Source organism: Rhamphochromis sp. 'chilingali', assembly GCF_963969265.1.
Source record: "Rhamphochromis sp. 'chilingali' genome assembly, chromosome: 17".
NCBI lineage: Eukaryota > Metazoa > Chordata > Actinopteri > Cichliformes > Cichlidae > Rhamphochromis > Rhamphochromis sp. 'chilingali'.
The window spans coordinates 17,743,484-17,764,854 of record NC_137944.1 but is presented as its reverse complement, the minus strand read 5'-3'; the positions used below and the strand labels follow the sequence as shown (position 1 = coordinate 17,764,854).

Genomic DNA, 21,371 nt, shown 5'->3' with positions numbered 1-21,371 from the left:
ACGTTGTGGAGCCTCTTATAAAAAGCAAAACCTGAGCACCTTTGTACTCTGAGCTAACCCCATGCGCCACAGGTTTTTGGAAATGACGCAATTTTTTGTAATGTTGCCTTTCTGTACATCACAGTCGCTTTAAAATCAAACAACCAGGATGTGATTCAGATGCAGAGTCTGAGCTTTACATCAAATGGTTTAACGAACATGAAACAGTCTGAAGTCTAGAACACCTGGGCATCATGGACAGATTCTCTGTCTTTAGATGATGTGAAGGGTTTTTCTTAATCAGATGAGGGGTTTTTTTTGCTTTTCAGGCTTTTTTGTGTAGCCGAGAAGGTCAGTTGTTGATTTGTCCTGTCCTATAAGGATTTTGCTATTTCTCTAACAAGACTATTTGGTTTTTCAGCCTTACCTCCATCACCTACATCTATGTCTCTTTGGACATCATGTTGAGAGTTCTGCTGAAAATCTACAGAGCTCAACACTTGGAATCAACTCCAGGTCTCTCACCAGCCTGATTTGTCATGGAATAACCAGGAAACATTGCTTAATTGCTGTTGAAACTGCTTATATCATGTAATACTTTTGTTAAACCACTTGAAGTAAAGCTCAAAGTCTGCCCCTCATTTACATCTGGATTGTTGGATTAAAAAACAAAACATACTGCCGTGATTTGTAGACAAACAGAAAATGTGTCATTGTCCAAAATCCCATATGGACTTCACTGTAGTTTCAAACAGTAATGCTCAATACTCACGTCTGGTCCTTTACATCCAGATCCAGCTTTACCAATAGGAATGTGCGATTTAACTGTAACCTCTTCAGCTTTTACAACTAATCACACATTAAGAGTAACATTACTACAAACATCCCGATCTAGGCTAGTGTCACAGAGTGTTACAATGGTTTTCTTTGTCTCTTTCTTTACATTTATCTGGGATATTTTATATTTATTTGCACAGATAAAGTACAAGAAACATATTCTATCAATAGGTGGGTGGTGATGCTTAAAAGGTATACAGTAAAAAAGTTTTAAAAAAAATCTTAATTTCATCACCGAGGTAAAAATGTGAGTACAGAATAGATGAAAAGCCAATGTACTTTTTTAGCAGAAGCCTGTTGGAAATCTTTAAAGGGATATGAAGACCTTATTAGCTCTTGTTATATCTAGATCAAGGTCTATTAAACCTTCCTCTACTTGACTTGTATTGCTGTAAGTATGAATAACATGAATTAGCATGAATTCCTTTTTGAAGCTGTTCATTTTTTGAATGTTTTGGGGGATCTGGGTAGATAAAAGAATCTCAATAAGTCACAAAAGACATTGAAGGAATGAATTTTAGCTACAATAGCAACATAAACCTCAGGTTTAAAAGGTCAGCAGCATTTTTCAGCTATTTTATTCTTGATATCTTCATGGGCATCACATGACATTTGGTGCCGATGAAGCTGACTGCAAGTGACTTTGATGATCACCCTTTTCATGATGTTGAAATATCAACATCTGTTTAACGGAAGCGTAGACATTCAAGGTCCCCACAACATGGATTTTAGAAAATTTAACAAAGCAGGCAACCACATCACTAAATCCAGAGTTCCAACAGGGAAAACAAAGAACCTTGTCATGCGTTTAAGTGCAGGTAACATCAAAATGAACACTAATTTAGCTCAGTTTATTCCCATTAGTCCTTCTTTAATTTATAGGCTTCATAAGGACATATATGTGAATGAAGGTGTGTGTATACATTCACCGCCTGCTTAGGTAAACAGGTGTCAGTCCGTTCCAACTGGCATGCATTTCAGGTGGCTTGAGGTGGGCCAGTTGGTTGCCAGGGAACCAAGTTTAGTGGCGCTCATGTTACACAGATCTCCTCACTCTTATCTGTCATTGTGTCCTGGTTATCATCACCTCCAGAAACCCTTTCGAGGACAAGCTGAGGAGACTTCAATTCAAAGCCTTTTTTTAGTTTTTAAAATCAACTCCCTTTTAAGTGCCAACGTTTCCAGGTGTTGCTCGCAGGTGTCTGTTGCAGTCAGGATGCAGCTGGTGGCATTTACTGTTCTCTCCTCCACTCTGCTGCTTCTAGCAGTGATCCATCCTGTGTATCTACAGCCAGGTATGGGTCTATCCGTATGTTTTATTTTCTTACAGCGTGTCCATTTCAGTATATTTTGCTCTGAACCTGCTTGTGTGTCTTCCTAAGCTTGCCATCTGCTGTCTATTTTCGTGCTTTAATCTGTTGTCTTTCCTCATTAATGTCTCACTTCTTATTTACTGGTAAGATGGCTTTTTGTCTATTATTACTAACACACCACGAAGCAGCACAAATAAGAGAGTTTAACAGGAAGCAATTATCTTTTTCTTATCATCATAAACTTCTGCATTCTCAGATACTGTCCAAACTAACAGGATATCATATAATAATGAAGCTGCTTTAGAATAAATGGGCACTGGCCAGCCAGCTGGGTTTTGATTGACACTGCTAATTAACTGCCAGTGTTGTCCCTCCTACAGATTGTTCTCAAGCCGAGTCATGTGACCTGTGTGTCGGCGATTCCATGCTCAACCTGACAGGCTGTGTCTGGAGGCTTTGTCCAAATGGTGACACACACACACACACACACACACACACACACACACACACACACACACACACACACACACACACACACACACACACACACACACACGTGACCTCTGATAGTAATTCAATCACCAATGCTGCTGTAACACTAGCTCCCCTGGTTTGTAGAAGATCACTGAATTATTGAGTGATGCCGGGGTCTGTCTCCCTCAGGCAATGATACAGGCATGTGTGTGACCGATGAAGGGGATTCGGCAGACAACGGCATGAACTGCAGCTGGACCAGAGTGTCTGAATTGTGCACAGGTATTAAAAAAATGAACATAATTTTGGGGGGGGGGGGGATGATATCAAGTGTTTTTCTGCCATCTTCATAACCCTGTTACATAATTCATTCCCCAGTTGTAGAGTCTGTCGCTGCGGGAGGTGGTAAAACCGTTTCAGGTAAACTGAATCAACTCTGCTTCAGACGTCATCTCCTAGTCCCATAACAGCTGACTAAAAGATTCCCTAAAGGCAATCCAGTCATCTCCACCCGCTAAAAACCCTGACAGCACTTTATAAATATATATATATATATATAAAACAACCAGTGAATTCTGTGTCCTTTCCCTCAAGGTGATGACAGCAACACCAACTCCTCCCCCGAGTTCTCCCAGGCCAAGTTCGACATGTCCAGCTTCATAGGCGGCATCATACTCGTGCTGTGTCTGCAGGCAGGCGGATTCTTCGCCATGCGCTTCCTCAAATCCAAAGAGCAGAGCAGCTACGACCCCATGTGAGTTTATGCGCGGAGGTGTTGGAGAACACAGAATCTCACGCGTTTGTGCGAAACGTGTTAAGTGCAACAGCAGCCTCTGGTGGCAGGAATCGTCAACAACACACGATGCTTCAGCATCTCTGCCTGTCTTGTTTTGATTCTGATCACACACACTTTCCATCAGTCTATACACACTCTTCTGTCTGTCTTCATGCAGAGAGCAGCCACAGTGAAGACAAGATAAATGACGGACAAGCAGACGGTGCAGAGAAGGACAGCAGAACGGTGACTCATCTGGTTATGACGACAAGAATTTTTTTCCCTCTCCTTTTTTCCCCCTGTCGTTTTTTTGGTCTGGTCCCTGTGTGTACCCCCTGGGGGATGGGTGTGTTTGTACGAGGACATATTCCCAAAATACTGCATTGTGTAACAAGTGTCTGTGCATGAGCTCACTGCAGTATTTACAGTTCACGATCAGTGTGTTAGATGCACGATCAAGCAAGACTTTGATTTCTGCAGAATTTTATGCAACTGCTTTGTGATCATACAATTCACCTTAAATTACAGTAATTTAGGTGTTTATACTGTTATAAATAGTGTGGTGCAGTTATATTATTAAATTTAGGCTGTAGTTCAGACAAGGTCACAACAAACATTTTATCCATCGTCTTTGAGTACATTTCTGTTCATGTGCATTTTGATAACTTTCTAGAGTTTTTTTGAAACAAAAATAACCAAATGTTAACCTGTAATGTATGAAATTATTGATTAATATAATATAAATATAGTAACTAAGGTCCTAAAGTCCACTCACAGGCTGTTATACCTCTTTCCGTCAAGTTGCAGTGAGTGTTTGTGCTGCTGCGGATGCAGGGAGACGCCTTCCTTTGGTGCCTTTTGAAAAAAAAAAAAGTAATCCTACATTTTAAATGGTTTGAGGAGTGATTACATAGCTTTACTAGCAGTGATGCTTCTTCTATTTCCATGAGAAGAAAATCATGCAGGCTGCTTCATTCACCAGTTATTGTTTAAACATTTTCAGCAGGTCCTTGTATAGCCACTGACATCACTGCTTCCAGCTTTGGGGTCGGCTGCCAGTCTTATTTTAGTGGGGGGGAAAATAAGCTACAGCTCAGACACCTGCACCTCACTGATGGAAAGGAAGTGTTAGAGATAACAACTGTGATAACAACCTGTGAACCACTGAGAAAGACACACCATAACCTAAAACCTGAGCCCTAATAGCAGAGTCAGGATTTCAATCTTTATAAAAACCTCCAGTAATGACTCTAGTGGTGCATTACTTTTATTTTGATGCTCTTACTGTCAGTAGTTCAGACAAACCCAACGTGGTAGTCATGGAGAAGAACTCTGACTTGATTTCTCAGATTTATAATAAAGTTTGAACCATTTGATTGCTGTTATAAAACAGGTGACATAGACGTGATCCTGTTTAAATAATACTAATGTTGGTTAAACTCATTAATATGAGCTGTTTGATTTTTTTGTGATGACACTGGATTTCCTGAATAAACTAGGAATAAGAAGAGGTGTCTCTCAGTATGTTTGGTATGTCTTTGCTTTCTTGCATTTAAATACGCAAACACAACTCGTGGTTCCTGAGTACTTAAAGGTAGAACAGGAGGCAGAGTCTGCAGCTTCATGCCCCTCTTCTGTAGAACCAGCTCATAGTTTGGATTCAGGGCACAGACAGCCCCCATAGTTTTTAAATCAGGCTTAAAACGACCCTTTTTGATAAAGCATTTAATCAGGGTTGGATCGGGTGACCCTGAAACCTCCCCTAGTTAGGTCTAGGCTGCTGAGGACTTCCTATTATTCACTCACCTTAACACCACTTTGCATTTAATCATTAGTTATTAATCATTATTTTCTCCATTTCCTCCCCTCATAACCCCCAACTGGTCACTGCAGATGTCTGCCCCTCCCTGAGCCTGGTTCCCCTGGAGGTTTCTTCCTGTTAAAAGGGATTTCTTGCCTTCCCACTGTTACCATGTTCTCACAAGGGTCATGTGATTGTTTGGGTTTTCACCTTAAATATGAAGCAGCTTGAGGCGTCCGAGGTGTGATTTAGCACTATATAAATAAAATAGAACTCGGCAGAAGAACTGAACTATGATCTGCTTAAGACCAAGGACCTGTTAATAAAAATGACCTGTCCATGTACCATATCTGGGTGTCAGTATGGACCCCAGTATTTGGCACTAACAGAGCACTGATGGGACTCTTTAGGGGAGCAGAGCGAGGGCTGGTTGGATGCTTTGGTCTCTGTCTGAGCCAGGACCTATACAGGCTTGAATAAGTCCACACAAAAAAGCTTTCCCCATCTGAGGAGACTGTGGCTGTCATCCAAGTTTGGTGACAAAGGACAGAACTGGGCCTTTTTCTTTCTTTCATCCTCTCCTACCCTCCCCCCTCTGCCTTGCACACACTCACACAATGCAGTTCCACTGAGGGAAAGGGAAGTCCAACACCTTACCAAATTTAAACCGAGGCTGGTTACACGTATGGGTCTGTGTTCCTCTTCAAAACAGGCAGAAGGCTCGATATCTGCGTGCTTGTTTGTGCACAGTAAGGCCAGGTAGGCAAGAGTGTGTGTGCTTAGCAGGTGTGGACAGCTACAAGATACATCCCACCTCCACCCTGCAGTTTGGTAAAACATCCGCGTGAGTCATATCACACAGTCAGACAAATACACAGTATCAGCGCGCGCGCACACACACACACACACACACACACACACACACACACACACACACACACACACACACACACACACACACCCCTTCACAGCTGAGAGCAGCTCCTGTGCGGACTAATTCTGGAGGGCGTGTTCACTCCGTTTACTCAGCACACAAGCGTCGACGTACACAGACATACACATCGCACTGAGGAAAACTTTTCCTGAGAACTTTTCCCCCCGATGGAACCAGTGGAAGCTGTCAAATAAGGTAACCCGGTTTTTCTTTCGTGTGTTTCTTTCTGTGTTTCTAACAGAAGGGAGAGGAGAGAGTTTAATCTTTAATCTTTAAAGGGAAAAGTTGCGACAGGTGTTTCCTCTCTCGCGGTAGATCCGTAATGAGAAGAAGTGCACTGACCTATTTCTTTTCCCCCTAAAGGGCACTTCGCGTAAATAAATAAGCCTAAATAATTAAACCCATTAACAGTCTTAAAAACAAGTGTTCAGTCACTTTTAGAGGTTTAAACCTATATAACAATAAAAAAACACCAAAGGAGTGCTTTATGGAGGAACTATTGATAAGAACAACAACGTTGTTATTAATATTACTCGACGTGTTTTGTGAAAACTGGAGCACTTTGTGCGTGGCGTTTTCTAACCTACCCGTTGACAGGCGAACACGTTCCTGACGCGCATGCGTTAACTTCTCAAAAGTAACTAGCCTTTGGGGACATGAAAACTCATTAACAGTTATTACATGGTGGTGCAGAAGGTTAGATCATCCATCTCGGCCTCACATTAGCTGAAAGTGAATTCAGTAGTAGGTTGTTATTAATCTTTTTGAATGTAGTTTTTTAGGCTGTCTACAGTAGAGTACTTAAGAGTAGGAGGGAGTGAAAGTCATTGAAGACAGGAAAGGCTCACCTGGAACAGCATGTATCAAAGCTTCAAAGAGTACTGCATCCTGAAAGATACCAGGGAGCTCGCTTCAGGTGATTTAAAGAAAAAAAGAAACAGCTTTATTATAGGTTTCCTCTTAAGCATTTCTCTACTATGTTTCATGTAAATGACAATTTGTGCAGTTTGTAACCTTCAGACCTCTCTGAGCAAAGTAATGTCATCATTAACCAAATTTTACATGTGGGGAAAAAAAAAGTTTACAGGACTCGGCTCAGTCCTTTAAAAACAAAAAGTACACCCTATGATTAAACCACTTGTAGAAATACCTTTAGCAGTATTAACTTGAGGTGATTATTTCTGTGTGACTTATTCCCCCACAAAGGGTCAACATATGTGGATGAATTCGGTCCACTCTTCTTACACAACATCATCAGCATTGCTTCAACTTATTGTGGTTTGCAGGCTCTCTTTGATGCACAGCTATGTCGCCACAACATTTCAATCAGGTTAAGGTCTAGACTTTGACTGGGCCATTGCATCACCTCGATTCATTTCCTTTTCAGTTGTTCTGCTGTAGATTTGCTATATTTGACATGAATATTTTGGTTATACAAAGGGGCTCATGGTCAGCTCAATGACTGTGAGGTGCCCAGGTCCTGTGGCTTAGAACCACGCCCAAAACATCCCCCCACTTCACCACCTGCTGACAGCTAGTATGAGGTGTTTGGTTGTCATGTCCCCCAAAAGGGCCAAGGGGATGAGGAGTAACAATAGTAAGTCCAGGAGGAAAAAGAAAAGACAAAAAACCTTTATTAAAAAGGACTTAAAGAGATGGCTACACTATAACAATCAAACAAATATGTCAACAAACTAAAACACACTGAAAAGAAAGGAAATCATTAACAAACCAAAGAAAAACACCGCTGCTGTCAGCAGCTACTCACTGGTAGCTCAAACACACCACTAAATGCTCTGTAACAGTACACCTATAACCAGTAATTTGCAGCTGGGGGGGAAACAGCTACTCACTGGTACCTCAAACCCCACACCTAAGCTCACCACAGTTAGGGTTGCCAACTCCCTGAAAAATAAATAAGGGACACCTCGTGGCCAGGGCCGGGCGACCCAGTTGTCTTCACCCTTCCCAGTGTGGTGAATTTTCTAGCTCTTTTTTTTGTGTGTGAAATTATTTTTTTAACCATTTGACTTGAAGTTGATTTAAGTAGATGCATATTCTATTCTTTGTGATATGAACACATGTGAAACAAATGATCATTTAGCCATTTATTTTTTAGCTCAAAATGACAACATTAACACAGTAAAACAGGTCTCTTTCTTAAACAGAAGCCTGTCATGCTTAACTTTTGAGAATATAAGTAAATCTTTATTTAAAAGCACTCTGTCCTGCTTAACTTAAAATAATAGAAAACAATAGAAAGAAAAATATTCTTGTAACAGTGCACATTTAGTGCATTTAGTACAACTGGCTTCAGTTGAGGTATTATTTCAGCTTTTCTAATGCTAATCAGCTGCTCCTGTTTGTAAACCTGCTTGTTCCCATAATTACGCATCATAACTCATCATCATTATTCATCTATGTATTACTTTTATGTATTAGTCATCAATTTGTTGTAATCATCTATCCTTGCAGTTGTTTATTACACAAAATAAATTATATTATCACACTTCTGGCCACATAGCGCTGATATTCATTGCACATGCCCATATTAACGTTTTCCAGCCAGGTGTTTTCCTTTTCCCATTCTTCCCTTTCTCTGAGGGGAACAAACATTGCTGCTCTAATGCTGGGCTCACACTGTGCGGTTTTAGGCCCATTTTGAGACGATTTTTGAGTGATCGGACCGATTTTGGCCTTCATCGTGCGTCGTGTAGTATACGTGGGGTAACGAGAAGTGATTAACACCTCACGACCAGCTCCCGATCATCAATCGCTCGTGAGGGTGTCACCACAGGCGCTCACACTGCGCACGCGCAAACGTAAACGTTGGTGAAAAAGACGGCGCAGCACGGCTGTGCAGCGTGTGATCTGGACACAAGCGATGGAGGCACAACTTGTAGAACTTTGGAAAGCTCATCCGAGCCTTTTCGATGTGGCATCACAAAATTATCACGACCACAACAACCGTGAAAATAGTTGGATCGACACTGCTGCTCAGTCACAGCTGCCTGATCATGTTTTTCATTAGCAATTTAGCAAAGTTGATGGTAGTGGTGTGTCTGTGTGAGTGAAAGACAGAGAGAGCGAGCGACAGATTTTCTGTTATAACCTTCATGTTATGGAGGCACAGTGTGCGCACTCAGGTCGCATCAGAGCATCGGGCGGTATAGTGTGAGAGTACATCGTGACATACGAACTTCTAACCCCTGCGAGTCAATCGTGCAGTTTGAGCAGGAGCTGAATAACGCGACTGAAAAAAATCGCACAGTGTCTGCCCAGCTTTAGGTGTACTGTCATCCGAGACTTGCACCGCAGAGTCGGCGTTTGTTTCCCTGTTGGCCATGCTTCTTGTTGTGGTCATCTGTTGTCTTCCGGTATTTTCTCCGCAAGCGACCTTTCCTCGACCAATGAGATGAGCGGTAATCTGAATTGTCATACTCGAATTGTCATAAGTGTGCTGTCAGCTCATTGGTCACAAAGCAGGAGAGGGGCTGGGAATTATGTTTTCAAACAAAGTGTTAATTCCATAAACATTTATAGACTACTTTTGATTCTCACTGTATTACGGGACAAAGTGCGTCCCTTATTAGCTCAATACGGGACGTGTACTTTTGTTTCGAAATACGGGACGATTCCGTATTTTAAGGGACGGTTGGCAACCCTAACCACAGCACTTACTCTGAGTGACTAAGTGGGCCGTCACCAGCTTTTATGCAGGTGGGTGGTTAATTGCTGAGTGGAGCCAGCTGTGCACCAGCTCCTCAGAAGAAATGGGTGGCAGCTGAAGTCAGAAGGAAAGGAAAACAGGACACACACGCAAAGTTTGCTAGGGCGTGACAGTAGTGCTGTGCATCGTGGCTAAACACTTTGGCGTTGTCTCTTTAAGGGACATTGTTTCAGAGGTCTTGTGGTTTATTTAGAACTTTGCAAACCTAATCTGTGCTGCCACGTTCTTCTTAGAGATAAGAAGATATGTCCTGTTTAACACCGTCATGAATTTAACATTTAACATGCTAACTGTGGCTGTAGCTCTTGGGTTTTCTGCAGTTTCTCTGAGCATTACATGGCCTGACCTTGAACTTCATTTGATGGGACATCCACTCCAGTGAAGAACGTGGCATTGTGTTAGCATAGAAGTAAAGAGCAGCAAACTTCCCAAACTTGTGCTTTTAAAGAGGCACTCACACTTACTGATAATCATAAATGAAGTGCATTTGATTAGCAGGACCTGGCTGCTGATTACCTTCTTAATTCCAATGGGAACAGCAAGATGTACTTAGTGTTTTATAGGAATGTGAACTTTCTTTTTCAAATGACTTTAACCAGACAAACCTTCATTACTGTTAAGAGGGAAAAAAATCTGGAAGGCTAGTTTGCCGAATTTTCTTTTTTCAATGCACTGAAATGAAGAAAAAGAAACAAAAGTTTTTGTAGAACAGTGGATTTTAAATGTATTATAATGAACCTGATATATTGCACATTCATGTTATGTTCTAATCTCAATGTCTAATGAAAGCAGTAAGACTGTACTGTTGACTGTACTGTACTGCACTATTTGTGTTGTGTAATGATAGTCAAACACACTTTTGTCTTAGGGATGGAAGGAAAGCAGGGAGACTCCTCACTTGACTTGAGCCACCTGACGGAGGAGGAGCAGACCTCCATCCTGCAGGTTGTACAGCGTGACTTGGAGTTACGTCGCCGTGATGAAGGACGTGTAAGGTCAGAGGTCACTATTTATTCAAGTCTGACTGATATGTGTGCTAATCTCTTCGGATGTTTGTAACCGTATGGGTGGGATTGGTCCTCAGGCATATATTACTTTCTTTGGTGTTGGTGCAAAATCTCCCTTTAGTGTTCAGGTCAAGTAAGACACAGTTGGTGATCAATTATAATTATTTCCTTACCCTTCGTCACATGTTTTTATCAATTTTTTTTGCCATAACTTTTAATTAAGCTGCTTTGAATATCAGGTGTTACAAAGAGTGTCTCTCTGTTGATGATGCAGAACCCTCGAGCGGAGAGAGACGAACTCAACCCGTCTGCGCTTCCTGTCAGGGGCGTGGTTCAGCGAGGAGTGTAGCAAACGCCATCTCAACTGGACTTCGGGCTGCGACCTGGTCCACGCCACCATCCGCCACAGGAAGACAAAGAGCAGAGGTCAGTTTTCAGTTCATGTAGTACAACTGTCAGCGATCAGCAGGACTGTTTTCTGTCTGTCTGTGATTACTGTCTGTGATTGCTGACAGATGTGTCCCTGAATGGACTTTTCAACATGGAGCGAGAGGACAACAACAACACTTTACTCGAGACTGAAGGACGTGTGAAGGACAGCAACCAGGAAGAAACTGAAGGGTTTGTGGGGATGACTGTGAGACAAACGGACTGATTGTAACATTTATCTGCTGCTACATCTCCCAATATTTGTTTTCAGGACTCAGAGTTTGAAACCGGTACCCACATCCACAGTAAACGGACCCGTGTCACAGGTTTGTGCGTGCATTCTTCTTCCCCTTTTTCCATTCTTGTCCTAATAACCATGTAAATACGAATAATTTACAGGGTCTCCAGCACAGTAACAGCTCCTCATCATCCAAAGGTATGAAATTCCTCCCCCGCTGTGTCTGTGCCTCTCTAGCCATCCCTCAGTAATGTTATTAACTCAATGTTGTGCTCACAGAATGTGAAACCAGAAGTAACGGCCAATCGGAGGAACCTGAGGTGATTATACCACACACCCACAGATTACCATGACTAATGGTTCTGGCAAACACTGTTGAATTGGTCTTTATTGTACCTCCTATTCAAAGACACTGAGTCAATATTTGTCATTTTTTCAGTGTATAAATCCAAAAAACAGCCAATGCAGTACTTCAACGATCATTTTCATACAGTGGCTCCAGAAAGTTGCGCAGTTTTTGTTGTGTATTTAATTATATATTGATCAAATCAGTCATCACTTACAATCAGTTTTTACTCGATAAATCAAAATGTCTCATTTGTTAAAATTTCAGACTCATTGCAATGGTTCTCAGGAGGCTGTGTTACAGTTGCAAGCAAAGGAAAAGAGGGACTCAGCTAGACTCGTGCAGCATATAGAGAATCAGTTTTATCAGCAAATTTAGCAAAACTGCAGTACTCTGCAAAAGTCTTGAACCACCTTTCATTTCTTTATATTTTGCTTCCAAGAAGTCGGACTTTCTTGTAGTTTTTTTTTTTTTTAGTTGTTTTGAGCACCAGTTCTCAAGGCTTTCTGAAGGTCTTTCAAAGTTTTTCTTTGGGTGCTTTTTCAGTCATTTTTTATCAGTCTGACCATTTTCAGAGGATTGTTTTCTTGGTTAGTTTTTGGATAAATAACTGCACCTAATTCAATGGATGAACAAGTGATTAATCTACATGAATACTTACAGACTATTTAGCAATAAATAACTAAACAAACTGGCCCTTCAGTTGATCTGTTTACTGAAGCCTCATCACAAATGGTCTCAGTAGAGAGGTGGCTGTCAAGTAGCCATTCTTAAGGAAGGGAAACGGGGAGAAAAAGCTCAAGTGCTGAACTGAAAATCAGTGGAAATTTGTCATTTAAATCTGTAAAAAAACAGTGGAGCATTTGTCTTAGTTGGGATTGTATGGCAGCCAGTGGTGTTGGAGATTTGAATCATTGAATTATGAGCAAATAAAAGTACCATCAGATTTGGATCCACCATTTAATACCTTCTTTAAAGCAACTGATTGGTAACAGTTTCATTTTTCAGCATAATAATGACCTCAAACATGCTGCTAATGCAGTAAAAGCATACATGGATAGAAAAACAAACAATGGGAAGCTATCAGTCATGGAGTGGCCTCCCCAGACAGGGACTTCAACGTTATTGAAGTATTGTGAGATCATCTTGACGGAGAACAGAACAAAAGGCAGCCAAGATCCAAAGAAGAGCCCTGGACGTCCTTTAGGAAGCCTAGAGAACTATTCCACAAGATTACTTGATAAGACAAAAGAAGCTTGTCTGAGAGAGTTCAGACTGCGCTAGAATAAAGGTGATCGTACGAAATGCTGACTTCTAACGTTATTAGTATTGTATTAACACTGTTTTTCCCTTCTATACTTTTTTCCAAACATGTTTGTATGTTTCATTTAGTTCCTGCACCTATTTCCATTTTTTCTAGCAACAAACAAGAAATGAGGAGACATTATCAATCAAGATATATGCAAAACAGGAGAAGTGCTTGCTTAGTAGTGCAAAAGACTTGGTCTGAGTATAGAGTCCATATGTGAGTAGCCTGAGTGACGAGGGTTACTCAGACCACGGTTCAGATTGATGATGTGTGGAGGATAGTCCGAATGATGGGTTGCCCATCATGTGGGCGATCGTGGCTCAAGAGTTGGCACTTTGTCTTGTAACCGGAAGGTTGCCGGTTCGAGCCCCGGCTCCGACTGTCTCGGTCGTTGTGTCCTTGGGCAAGACAGTTCACCCGTTGCCTACTGGTTGCCTACTGGTGGTGGTCAGAGGGCCCGGTGGCGCCAGTGTCCTTGCCTCTGTCAGTGCGCCCCAGGGCAGCTGTGGCTACAATGTTACCATCACCAGTGTGTGAATGAATGGATGACTGAATGTAGTGTAAAGTTCTTTGGGGTCCATAGGGACTAAGTGAAGCGCTATACAAATACTATAGATGAGACTTAAAACAGCCCCACTCCCCCTCTGATTACCTGTAGAGTAACAGAGTGGATGTTCTGAACTTACCTGGCTTATACAAGCAGAAACTTCAAGTCTTCGAGAGCAGGAGGAAAAAGATTCTCTGATGAGACCAGAATTTAGCTACTATCCATGGAGCACGGAGTAAAGGATAAAATCTGAAGATGGAAAACTCTTTGGGTTATTTGTCAGCTGGACAAAGCTGAGGGAAGGCTGAATGCAATCAAAGACAGAGGACACTAAAGAAGCAACCTGACATGGGGATAAACACATCACCTTTCAGCATATCAGTGAATCAGTATTACTCAGGAGTGTTTTCTGGCAGTCTGGATTGTCCAAGGTAAAATGAGATCTGCACGGAGAAGGCAGCAAACGGGTTGATGGATGCTTTCTCGATCCGGTCTGATGAGTTTGAAGGAATCTTCTAAAAAATAATATCAGAAATAATCTAGATGTGTGAAGCCAGTACAGAGTTATCCAAGAAGACTGAAATCTGTTATTGCAGCCAGAGGGGCTTCTACTGAGTGGTAAATTATGGCTCTGGGTACTTTTGTAAATGAGGCATTATTATGGTGTATTGAGTGTGTGTGCATGTTCGTGTGTGTGTGGGTGGTTGGGATGCCACTTTTACCCATTAAAAACTCCTTCAAAGTATACTAAAAGTTTATGACAGATGTTTTGTGTCTAATTATAACGCTGCATAAGAACTGTGAGTGTGTGTGTGTGTTTAGGAAGACTTGATTGACAACTATAATGGGGACACTGACTCGCTGAGCAGCCTGACAGAGACGGATCCTTCTTCTCTGAGAACTAGCAGCTCCACCAACAGTCTTCATTCGGGCTACGTGGTACATGCACATACACACGCACAGCATACTTGCATGCACGCACACACATTTGATTAATTGCCTATTTGGCGACGCAAGATGACTCAGCTCAGGACAATGACGTAGGAGCTGATCTTTCCTTTGCGTATGTGTTATAGCTCAGCGGTAGCATGATGAGTCTGTTCAGCTCGGGGGATTTCGGAGTGGTTGAGGTGAGGGGCCGTATCCAGTACTCATTGGCTTACAACAGCCAGAGGGAGGAGCTGCAGGTCAAAGTGTATCGTTGTGAGGACATTGCTGCAGCACGCAAGAACCGGTCTGACCCGTAAGTGACTGCATGTTTGCATGCATGTGATGTGATCCGGGCCCATATGGAGCCAGTCTAGCAATGGATGTGTGTTTTTCACAGATATGTTAAAACCTACCTCCTGCCGGACAAGTCAAATCACAGTAAGAAGAAGACTTCAGTGAAGAAGAAGACCCTAAACCCAGTTTATGATCAGACACTCAGAGTGAGACTCTCTGTCATTTACATGTTACATAAAGTGTCAATCACAGAAATCCCCCACCAGCATTTAACTAAAGTTACCTAAATAACAAAAACACACTCATGATGTATGTTCTTTCAGTATAAGGTGCGGATCGGGGAGCTGCGGAGTCGGACCCTGAACCTCTCTGTGTGGCATGCCGAGCCCCTGGGGAGGAACGTATTTCTCGGGGAGGTGGAGGTGACTCTGGCGCTCTGGGATTGGACCTGCACACAGCCTCTGTGGCAGGACTTGCAGCCACGGGTAGGAAGGACCTGGCATCAACGAGTGGCATGCAAACACACACTCTTGTAGTTGCATAAATTAGTGTGTGTGTTTGTGTTTGAATGGTGCCAGATAAATATTTACCAGCCCACTGTGGTGCCTGCATCTACATTTGTTTAGTATCTGAGTGTCTTTGTAGCAGCAGTTACAGCAGCTTTGTTGGAGACAGAATGTGGGGAGGTGTCTCTTGTGTCTGGGAGAGCTGAAGGGAGAGGAAGACATGCTGTGAATTTCAACTAGGTTTTATGTAACTTTAATCTTTCCCTGCTTCCACACTTCTCCTGCTTCCTTTTTTCCTTCTTTTTCATACTGTCATTTCCTCTGACTTCATCTTTTTTTATTTTATGTACGCTCTGTCACAGGTTTATCTGAGCCCAGACTCCATTAGAAGTCGTGGGAACATCATGTTCTCTATTAAATACATCCCAGAAGGATATGAAGGTGAGGAAAATACCTTAATACAACACGGATGCACGTTATATCTGTGTACCACAATCACCCGAATCTCATGCATTCTGTGTGTGTGTGTGTGTTAAGGTGGCGGTTTGCCTCTGACCGGAGAGGTTCACATCTGGCTTCGGGAGGCTCAGGGTCTCCTGTCCAACAAAGGAGGTGCTGTAGACTCCTTTGTTAGAAGGTGCGTCAGCTCTGCACCACATTTCCTGATATTTTGTCATCAGTTATCTACTCTGTCATTACGTATAAGCAGCACATTACATGTCATGTTGCATTCTTATCAGTAATTACAGAGTTCCCCGTATTTTCATGGGGATTTTCGCAATACATGATTCAAATGTGGTCAATCTCCCCTTCAGGGTCATGTCGTTGTGCACCTCTGCAGTGCTTCCAACATGACTACAAAACATTTCCTAAAAACTATATATTTTTTCACTCTACTTTTCATAGATGCACTCTGAACTTGTGATTATACACTGCATATCCTCCAAAACTAAGTGGCAAACTTTCATTTTGGAGAACTGGATAGATGTGCAAGTTGCAAATGAGGCTGGTGGTGAGCAAGGATTTGTTGGCATGGCCAAAAATGTTCAGACAAGCATGGTAACAAGGTGGTTTCTATCAAAAGCACGTTATGGTAAAGTAACCTAAGGAAAAATAGCAGATTCACATGGTCAGGTGGTCAGAATGGGACTCCCGTGGAGCAGTTTGGAAACTAGCAGTCACAGTGGAAGTGGTGCATAAGGAGATAGCCTTGAAAGGGAGGTTGGCCAAATTGAAATCATGTATGTTTTTTGGATTTTTTTATTTTTTTCTTCCTAATGGGCAAAACTTTGTGATAGCATTTCATGAATATTGAATTATTTCCATATGCCTGTAATTTGAGTCTTTAAATAATCCCACTAATTTACTTGCTCCACACCCCACAAGCTACATACTCCCAGATGCAAGTCGTCAAAGTGGTCAGAAGACCCGGGTGGTGAAGCACTCCATCAGTCCTACCTACAACCACACCATGGTCTACGACGGCTTCCATACCAGCGACTTGAGGGAGGCTTGTGCTGAGCTGACGGTGTGGCAACGCGAAGGGTTAAAGACTCATGTCCTCGGGGGCGTCCGTCTGAGCTGTGGAACTGGTTAGATCATCTATATTGCACATTTTAATAGTTTAACTGAAAATCACATCAAAAAAGACCCTAACTATTTAGGGTTACAGAGGAAGAGGTGATATAGAAAGAAAACTTGACCTCTGAGAAGTACAAAGAAGTAATGCAGCATCGTAATAAGGTCACATATTTATATAATTTGTGTTTTTTGAATAGATTGTGGTTACTGTTACACATAAATCTGACTAGAGAGTGACTATAAACGAAGGTGATTCTAACAGTTTTTGTAAATAGTTTGTCAGCGTGTTGTGCTGGCTATTTTTTTTTTTTTTTATAACTAGTGAAAAACAGTGAAAAGTGGTAAGATATCGCTGCATGATACATCCTTACCTGCAATACTATCTAAGAGCCCCAAGTGATTAGGGACTGCATTGTTTCCTCTTGTCTCCCTGTCTGTTGTTTGTCTCTGTAGTTGACTGGAGGCTCTGACAGGATCTCCTTGTCTTTGTGCTAAGCTTTTCAAATGGTGTCTCGTGGGTGCTGTGATACTTCACAGGTTTGCAGGAGGAAAGCACTTCCTGTGTTCAGGGCTGGAACATTAATGCAATTGTTGCACTTGTCTCATATTTCAATAGTAGGCTTTGTCGATTGTGTCTTGAAAACCTGTCTAATTTTTTTCTATAGTGCTGATAGTTGAGACAACCTTAGAGTGAAATGCTTCATACTGAACTAATGCCTGCTGGCATGTCAGGCATTTCATATGGTCGTGTCATCGGAGCGAAGTCACGTCGCTAGTAATGCAGCATCTCTGTCTGTCCTCGTCTGCTTGGTTGCTTTTGAAATCTACCACATAGACTGCAAGATAGATTTAGCAGGTGTGTCTAGTGACATACAGAAAACAGTTTAGTTTCCCTCAAGTACTTATCCTTAATACTGATGGTGTTTTTTTTGGTTTTTTTTGCTCGTAGATTGTGTTACTGTGCTTTATATGGAGTGGGAAGCACTCAAGATCAAATTGCAGGCAGAGCATCAGCTCCATTATGTCTCACTGCGAGGAAGATGATGTCAGAGAAGTGGTGGGAAGTAACAGCTTTGAAGGATTTGTTTTGTTACAGACAGATTTTGAGCAAAGTTGTGTTCTTCACAGGCAGAGCTGTTGCCTGCTGAGGCTGTTTGTTGCTGTCAATTTTAGCTTGGAGGTTGTAGTCACGATTTCTCAATGGCTGTATGCAGAATTTTAGTCTGTTGGTTAAACCTTTTTCCTTCTTCAAATGGAGTGTATGTGCATGGACATGCAGGGAGTGTTTACATCTCTTTGAGAAAAACAGCTGCGGTAAAGTCCACAACATAAATAATGACCACACATGTGGGTTTTCTGTAATGCCAGGTCAGAGTTACGGCGAGGTCGTCAGCTGGATGGATTCCACAGAAGAGGAAGTCACTGTGTGGATGTCCATGATTGAGAATCCAAACCACTGGATTGACGCAACGCTACCGATCAGAACTAACCTCACCCGGCGGTCTGAGTGACTCAGACGTATCCTGCACTCAAGCGGAATCATTCGTATGCACGTTGCTATTATGGTCGGACTGAAGGGAAGCCATCTTCACATCTTCACATTTACCTCTCTGTCACAGTGATGCACACTTAAACACACAGGTGTTTTTCATATGTCCATACTATATACTGTACATGGCACAGAAACACACAGGGAGGTGTAAGCAGTGGTATAATATTTTGCCTTAACGGAGTGGATTGGATTGGTTCAGTCTGGCTCTAATCTGGCAAAGAGGCACTTTTTTGTTATTCAGTGTAGTTTATGAAGTACAAATCTAAGTGTTGAGTCATTAGTGCCCTGGCTTAGTGACTTCTCTGTGATATTACATGAAGTAAGAAGGGGGTGGGAGGTCTTTCCTTTTATTTCAAACGCAGTCTCAGCCCTTTCAGACAATTTAAGAAAGGCAGGCCTGATGACTTTCACTGTGAGAAATTCTCCTCATTCAGATAATTGTATCTTTTTTAGGTATCTCTATTGTAAGTAATTTGGAAAGTCCTTGCAGCTGAATTCACTCAGCTAATCTCTTTTGACTGAATAGCTGACTACCACCTTGTGGTCAGACTGTATACAAATTCTCGACACACTGAGCAAATGACAGGGGGCGCAGTGACGGTCACAGGCAAAGAAGTGAGAAGAAAAGGGCCTGTTTCCGTGTTTCCCTAAAAATAAATTTTATTTTTCACATCAGCTATTCTTCTTTATATTTCTCACCAAGTAAGAATTTACTACATGAATCATGATTCATAACTTGTGTCCAGCAGATGGCAATATTTACAATACTTTTTCAAGCTGGAATAACAGTAAGTGTCTGTGTGTTGTGTCTTAACGTTTGTGATTTCTGCATCTCATCGCAGGTTTTCCTTAAGTTGCACCTTTCTTGTTGACACCAGATACTGGAAGTCCAGTATTATTGGTATAAAGAGGCTGTTTGAAGGCAATATTAATTGTTGAAAAAACGTCTGCAAGACACTGTAAGAATTAAATGTTATTGGTTTCATAGTTTCCCCTGAAACACTAAGCTCTTGTGGTGAATTTTTAAATGTCGGTCATTCTGTCTTTATATAATTAGGTTTACTATTTTATTACTTTTTATTATTGCCTTGGATAGTTATGTAATTCTAATTTTGTGTGCCCTGCAGATATTCACCATTGAGGTTTCTTTCTGAGAACTGCGGTCTGTTTTGATATCTGCTTCACAACACTGTCTGCTTAAAATAATGTATTAATCTTCTACTCCTGTAAGCTTTTTGTCATGAGAAATTACAGGTTGTCCTTGTTTTCTCCTTGACTCATTTTTCATGTCTAATATGATATCTAGCCGAGAGACATCAGTTGAAAATTACTTCTGACTCTAGCAGGTCCACGGTGTTGAATCATCCTTGAAAAACTAAATTAAAGTGACTGTGCACTTTTATTTTGTGGGGGGCTGATGGTGGACGTACTCTCCTTACAAATCTGTTGTGTATCTATTTGCATTAGACCCTCAAAATTGCCCTTTAAATCATCAGATATACATGCTTTACACTTGCATGTTTCAGAACAAATTTTAATATTAGACAAAGATAACTTGAGTAAATTAAAAAAATGCAGTTTTTAAATGATTTAATCTATTCAAGGGAAAAAGTTCTCTTTGTTAAATCATGAATTCACTTTAACCACATCACAGACCTGTTGAATCAAAAAATGACATGGTAATAGAACCTATGCGACAAAGTGAAGTGGATTAAAAGTTTTCAAAAAGTAACACATCATGCCTCTAAAGAAACTGCTGGGAAACAAAGTCGCTGACATCTGTCAGACTGGAAAGGGCAACAAAGCCATTTCTAGTGCTTTGGGACTCCAGCCATTATCAACAAACAGAAAACAATGTTGAATCTTGTCAGGAGTGGCCGGCCCTCCCAAGTAACTCCAAGAGCAGATTAACAACTGATCCAATGACCATCAAACAATCATTTCTAGCTGCCTTGCTGCTTTGTCTCATAAACTTAAATGGGAGCAAAAAAAACCCAAAAACTCATCAGGAATGGGGCACTGTATATTGGAAAATGCCTTGCAAGCATGCTACAATCTGGAAAAACAAGTACATTTTATATGAGAAAGTCATTTTTAAAATAAATAATATTGGGCTATAATACATTAGAATAGAATAGAATAGAATAGAATTCAACTTTATTGTCATTGCACATGCACAGGTACAGGGCAACGAAATGCAGTTTGCATCCATCCAGAAGTGCTTTAGTGATATAGATATATTACAATATATATTATTAATAATATAGATATGTGAGTATATTACAGAAATGGGTCTATTATGGTATGTTATAATGTACACGGTATGAAGTATGTTGTGAATATTCTATAACTATAAGTATGTACAGGCTGTAGTGAGTACAAGCTATGTACAGGATATGAACAGGATATAAATATGAAAAACTATACAGAATATGAAATAAATAACTTTACAGAATCTGGGATATACAGCTATACAGAAATGGGAACTATGCAAGTTGTAAACAGTTGTAGGATTAAAAATTATCGAATGTACAGAATGATTATTTACACAGAGCTATACAGTAGTGCAGTTAAGATAAGTGAGGGTGTAGATAGTTTCTACAGAGGCTATATAAAGTGCTAGTGGTTGTGAGTGGTGGTTCAGTCCATGTTATTATTGTGTTTGAGGGTACAGTTGTCCATTGTGGGTGTGTGTATGTTCAGTCCATGAGTTTAACGTGGGTCAGATGTCAGGAGGCAGAGTTCAGGAGTCTGACAGCTGTGGGGAAGAAGCTGTTCCGGTACCTGGT

At 41.3% G+C, this 21,371-nt stretch overlaps 2 protein-coding genes across 3 annotated transcripts; both read left to right on the top strand.

Annotated features, from left to right (window-relative positions):
* Positions 1–1,892: 1,892 nt before the first annotated feature.
* cd164l2 (CD164 sialomucin-like 2) lies at positions 1,893–4,427 on the top strand. Of its 2 annotated transcripts, XM_080863326.1 has the most exons (6): positions 1,893–2,111; positions 2,510–2,596; positions 2,793–2,885; positions 2,982–3,023; positions 3,198–3,357; positions 3,557–4,427. In XM_080863326.1, the coding sequence occupies exons 1-6, from the start codon at positions 2,033–2,035 to the stop codon at positions 3,570–3,572; spliced, it is 477 nt and encodes a 158-aa protein (XP_080719452.1). In that variant the 5' UTR covers positions 1,893–2,032; the 3' UTR covers positions 3,573–4,427. The 2 variants fall into 2 exon arrangements, with proteins under 2 accessions (XP_080719452.1, XP_080719453.1); XM_080863327.1 differs by lacking the exon at positions 2,982–3,023.
* Positions 4,428–6,105: 1,678 nt separating this feature from the next.
* Positions 6,106–19,971, top strand: LOC308384712 (synaptotagmin-like protein 1). Its single transcript, XM_080863299.1, has 15 exons — positions 6,106–6,308; positions 10,712–10,838; positions 11,125–11,276; positions 11,366–11,471; positions 11,551–11,605; positions 11,679–11,715; positions 11,797–11,837; positions 14,542–14,658; positions 14,796–14,962; positions 15,047–15,149; positions 15,267–15,428; positions 15,812–15,890; positions 15,987–16,086; positions 16,836–17,041; positions 18,399–19,971. Exons 2-15 carry the CDS (start codon positions 10,714–10,716, stop codon positions 18,539–18,541), a joined length of 1,593 nt encoding a protein of 530 aa, XP_080719425.1. The 5' UTR covers positions 6,106–6,308; positions 10,712–10,713; the 3' UTR covers positions 18,542–19,971.
* Positions 19,972–21,371: the final 1,400 nt, after the last annotated feature.

Bases quoted from the DNA above. Each gene is read 5' to 3' on its own strand.
- cd164l2 (XM_080863326.1), top strand. From the start codon at position 2,033: ATGCAGCTGGTGGCATTTACTGTTCTCTCCTCCACTCTGCTGCTTCTA. The intron at 2,886-2,981 runs GTATTAAAAAAA...TTCATTCCCCAG, and splicing joins AGTGTCTGAATTGTGCACAG to TTGTAGAGTCTGTCGCTGCG. The intron at 3,024-3,197 runs GTAAACTGAATC...CTTTCCCTCAAG, and splicing joins AGGTGGTAAAACCGTTTCAG to GTGATGACAGCAACACCAAC.
- LOC308384712 (XM_080863299.1), top strand. From the start codon at position 10,714: ATGGAAGGAAAGCAGGGAGACTCCTCACTTGACTTGAGCCACCTGACG. The intron at 11,472-11,550 runs GTTTGTGGGGAT...ATTTGTTTTCAG, and splicing joins AACCAGGAAGAAACTGAAGG to GACTCAGAGTTTGAAACCGG. The intron at 16,087-16,835 runs GTGCGTCAGCTC...ACACCCCACAAG, and splicing joins GTAGACTCCTTTGTTAGAAG to CTACATACTCCCAGATGCAA.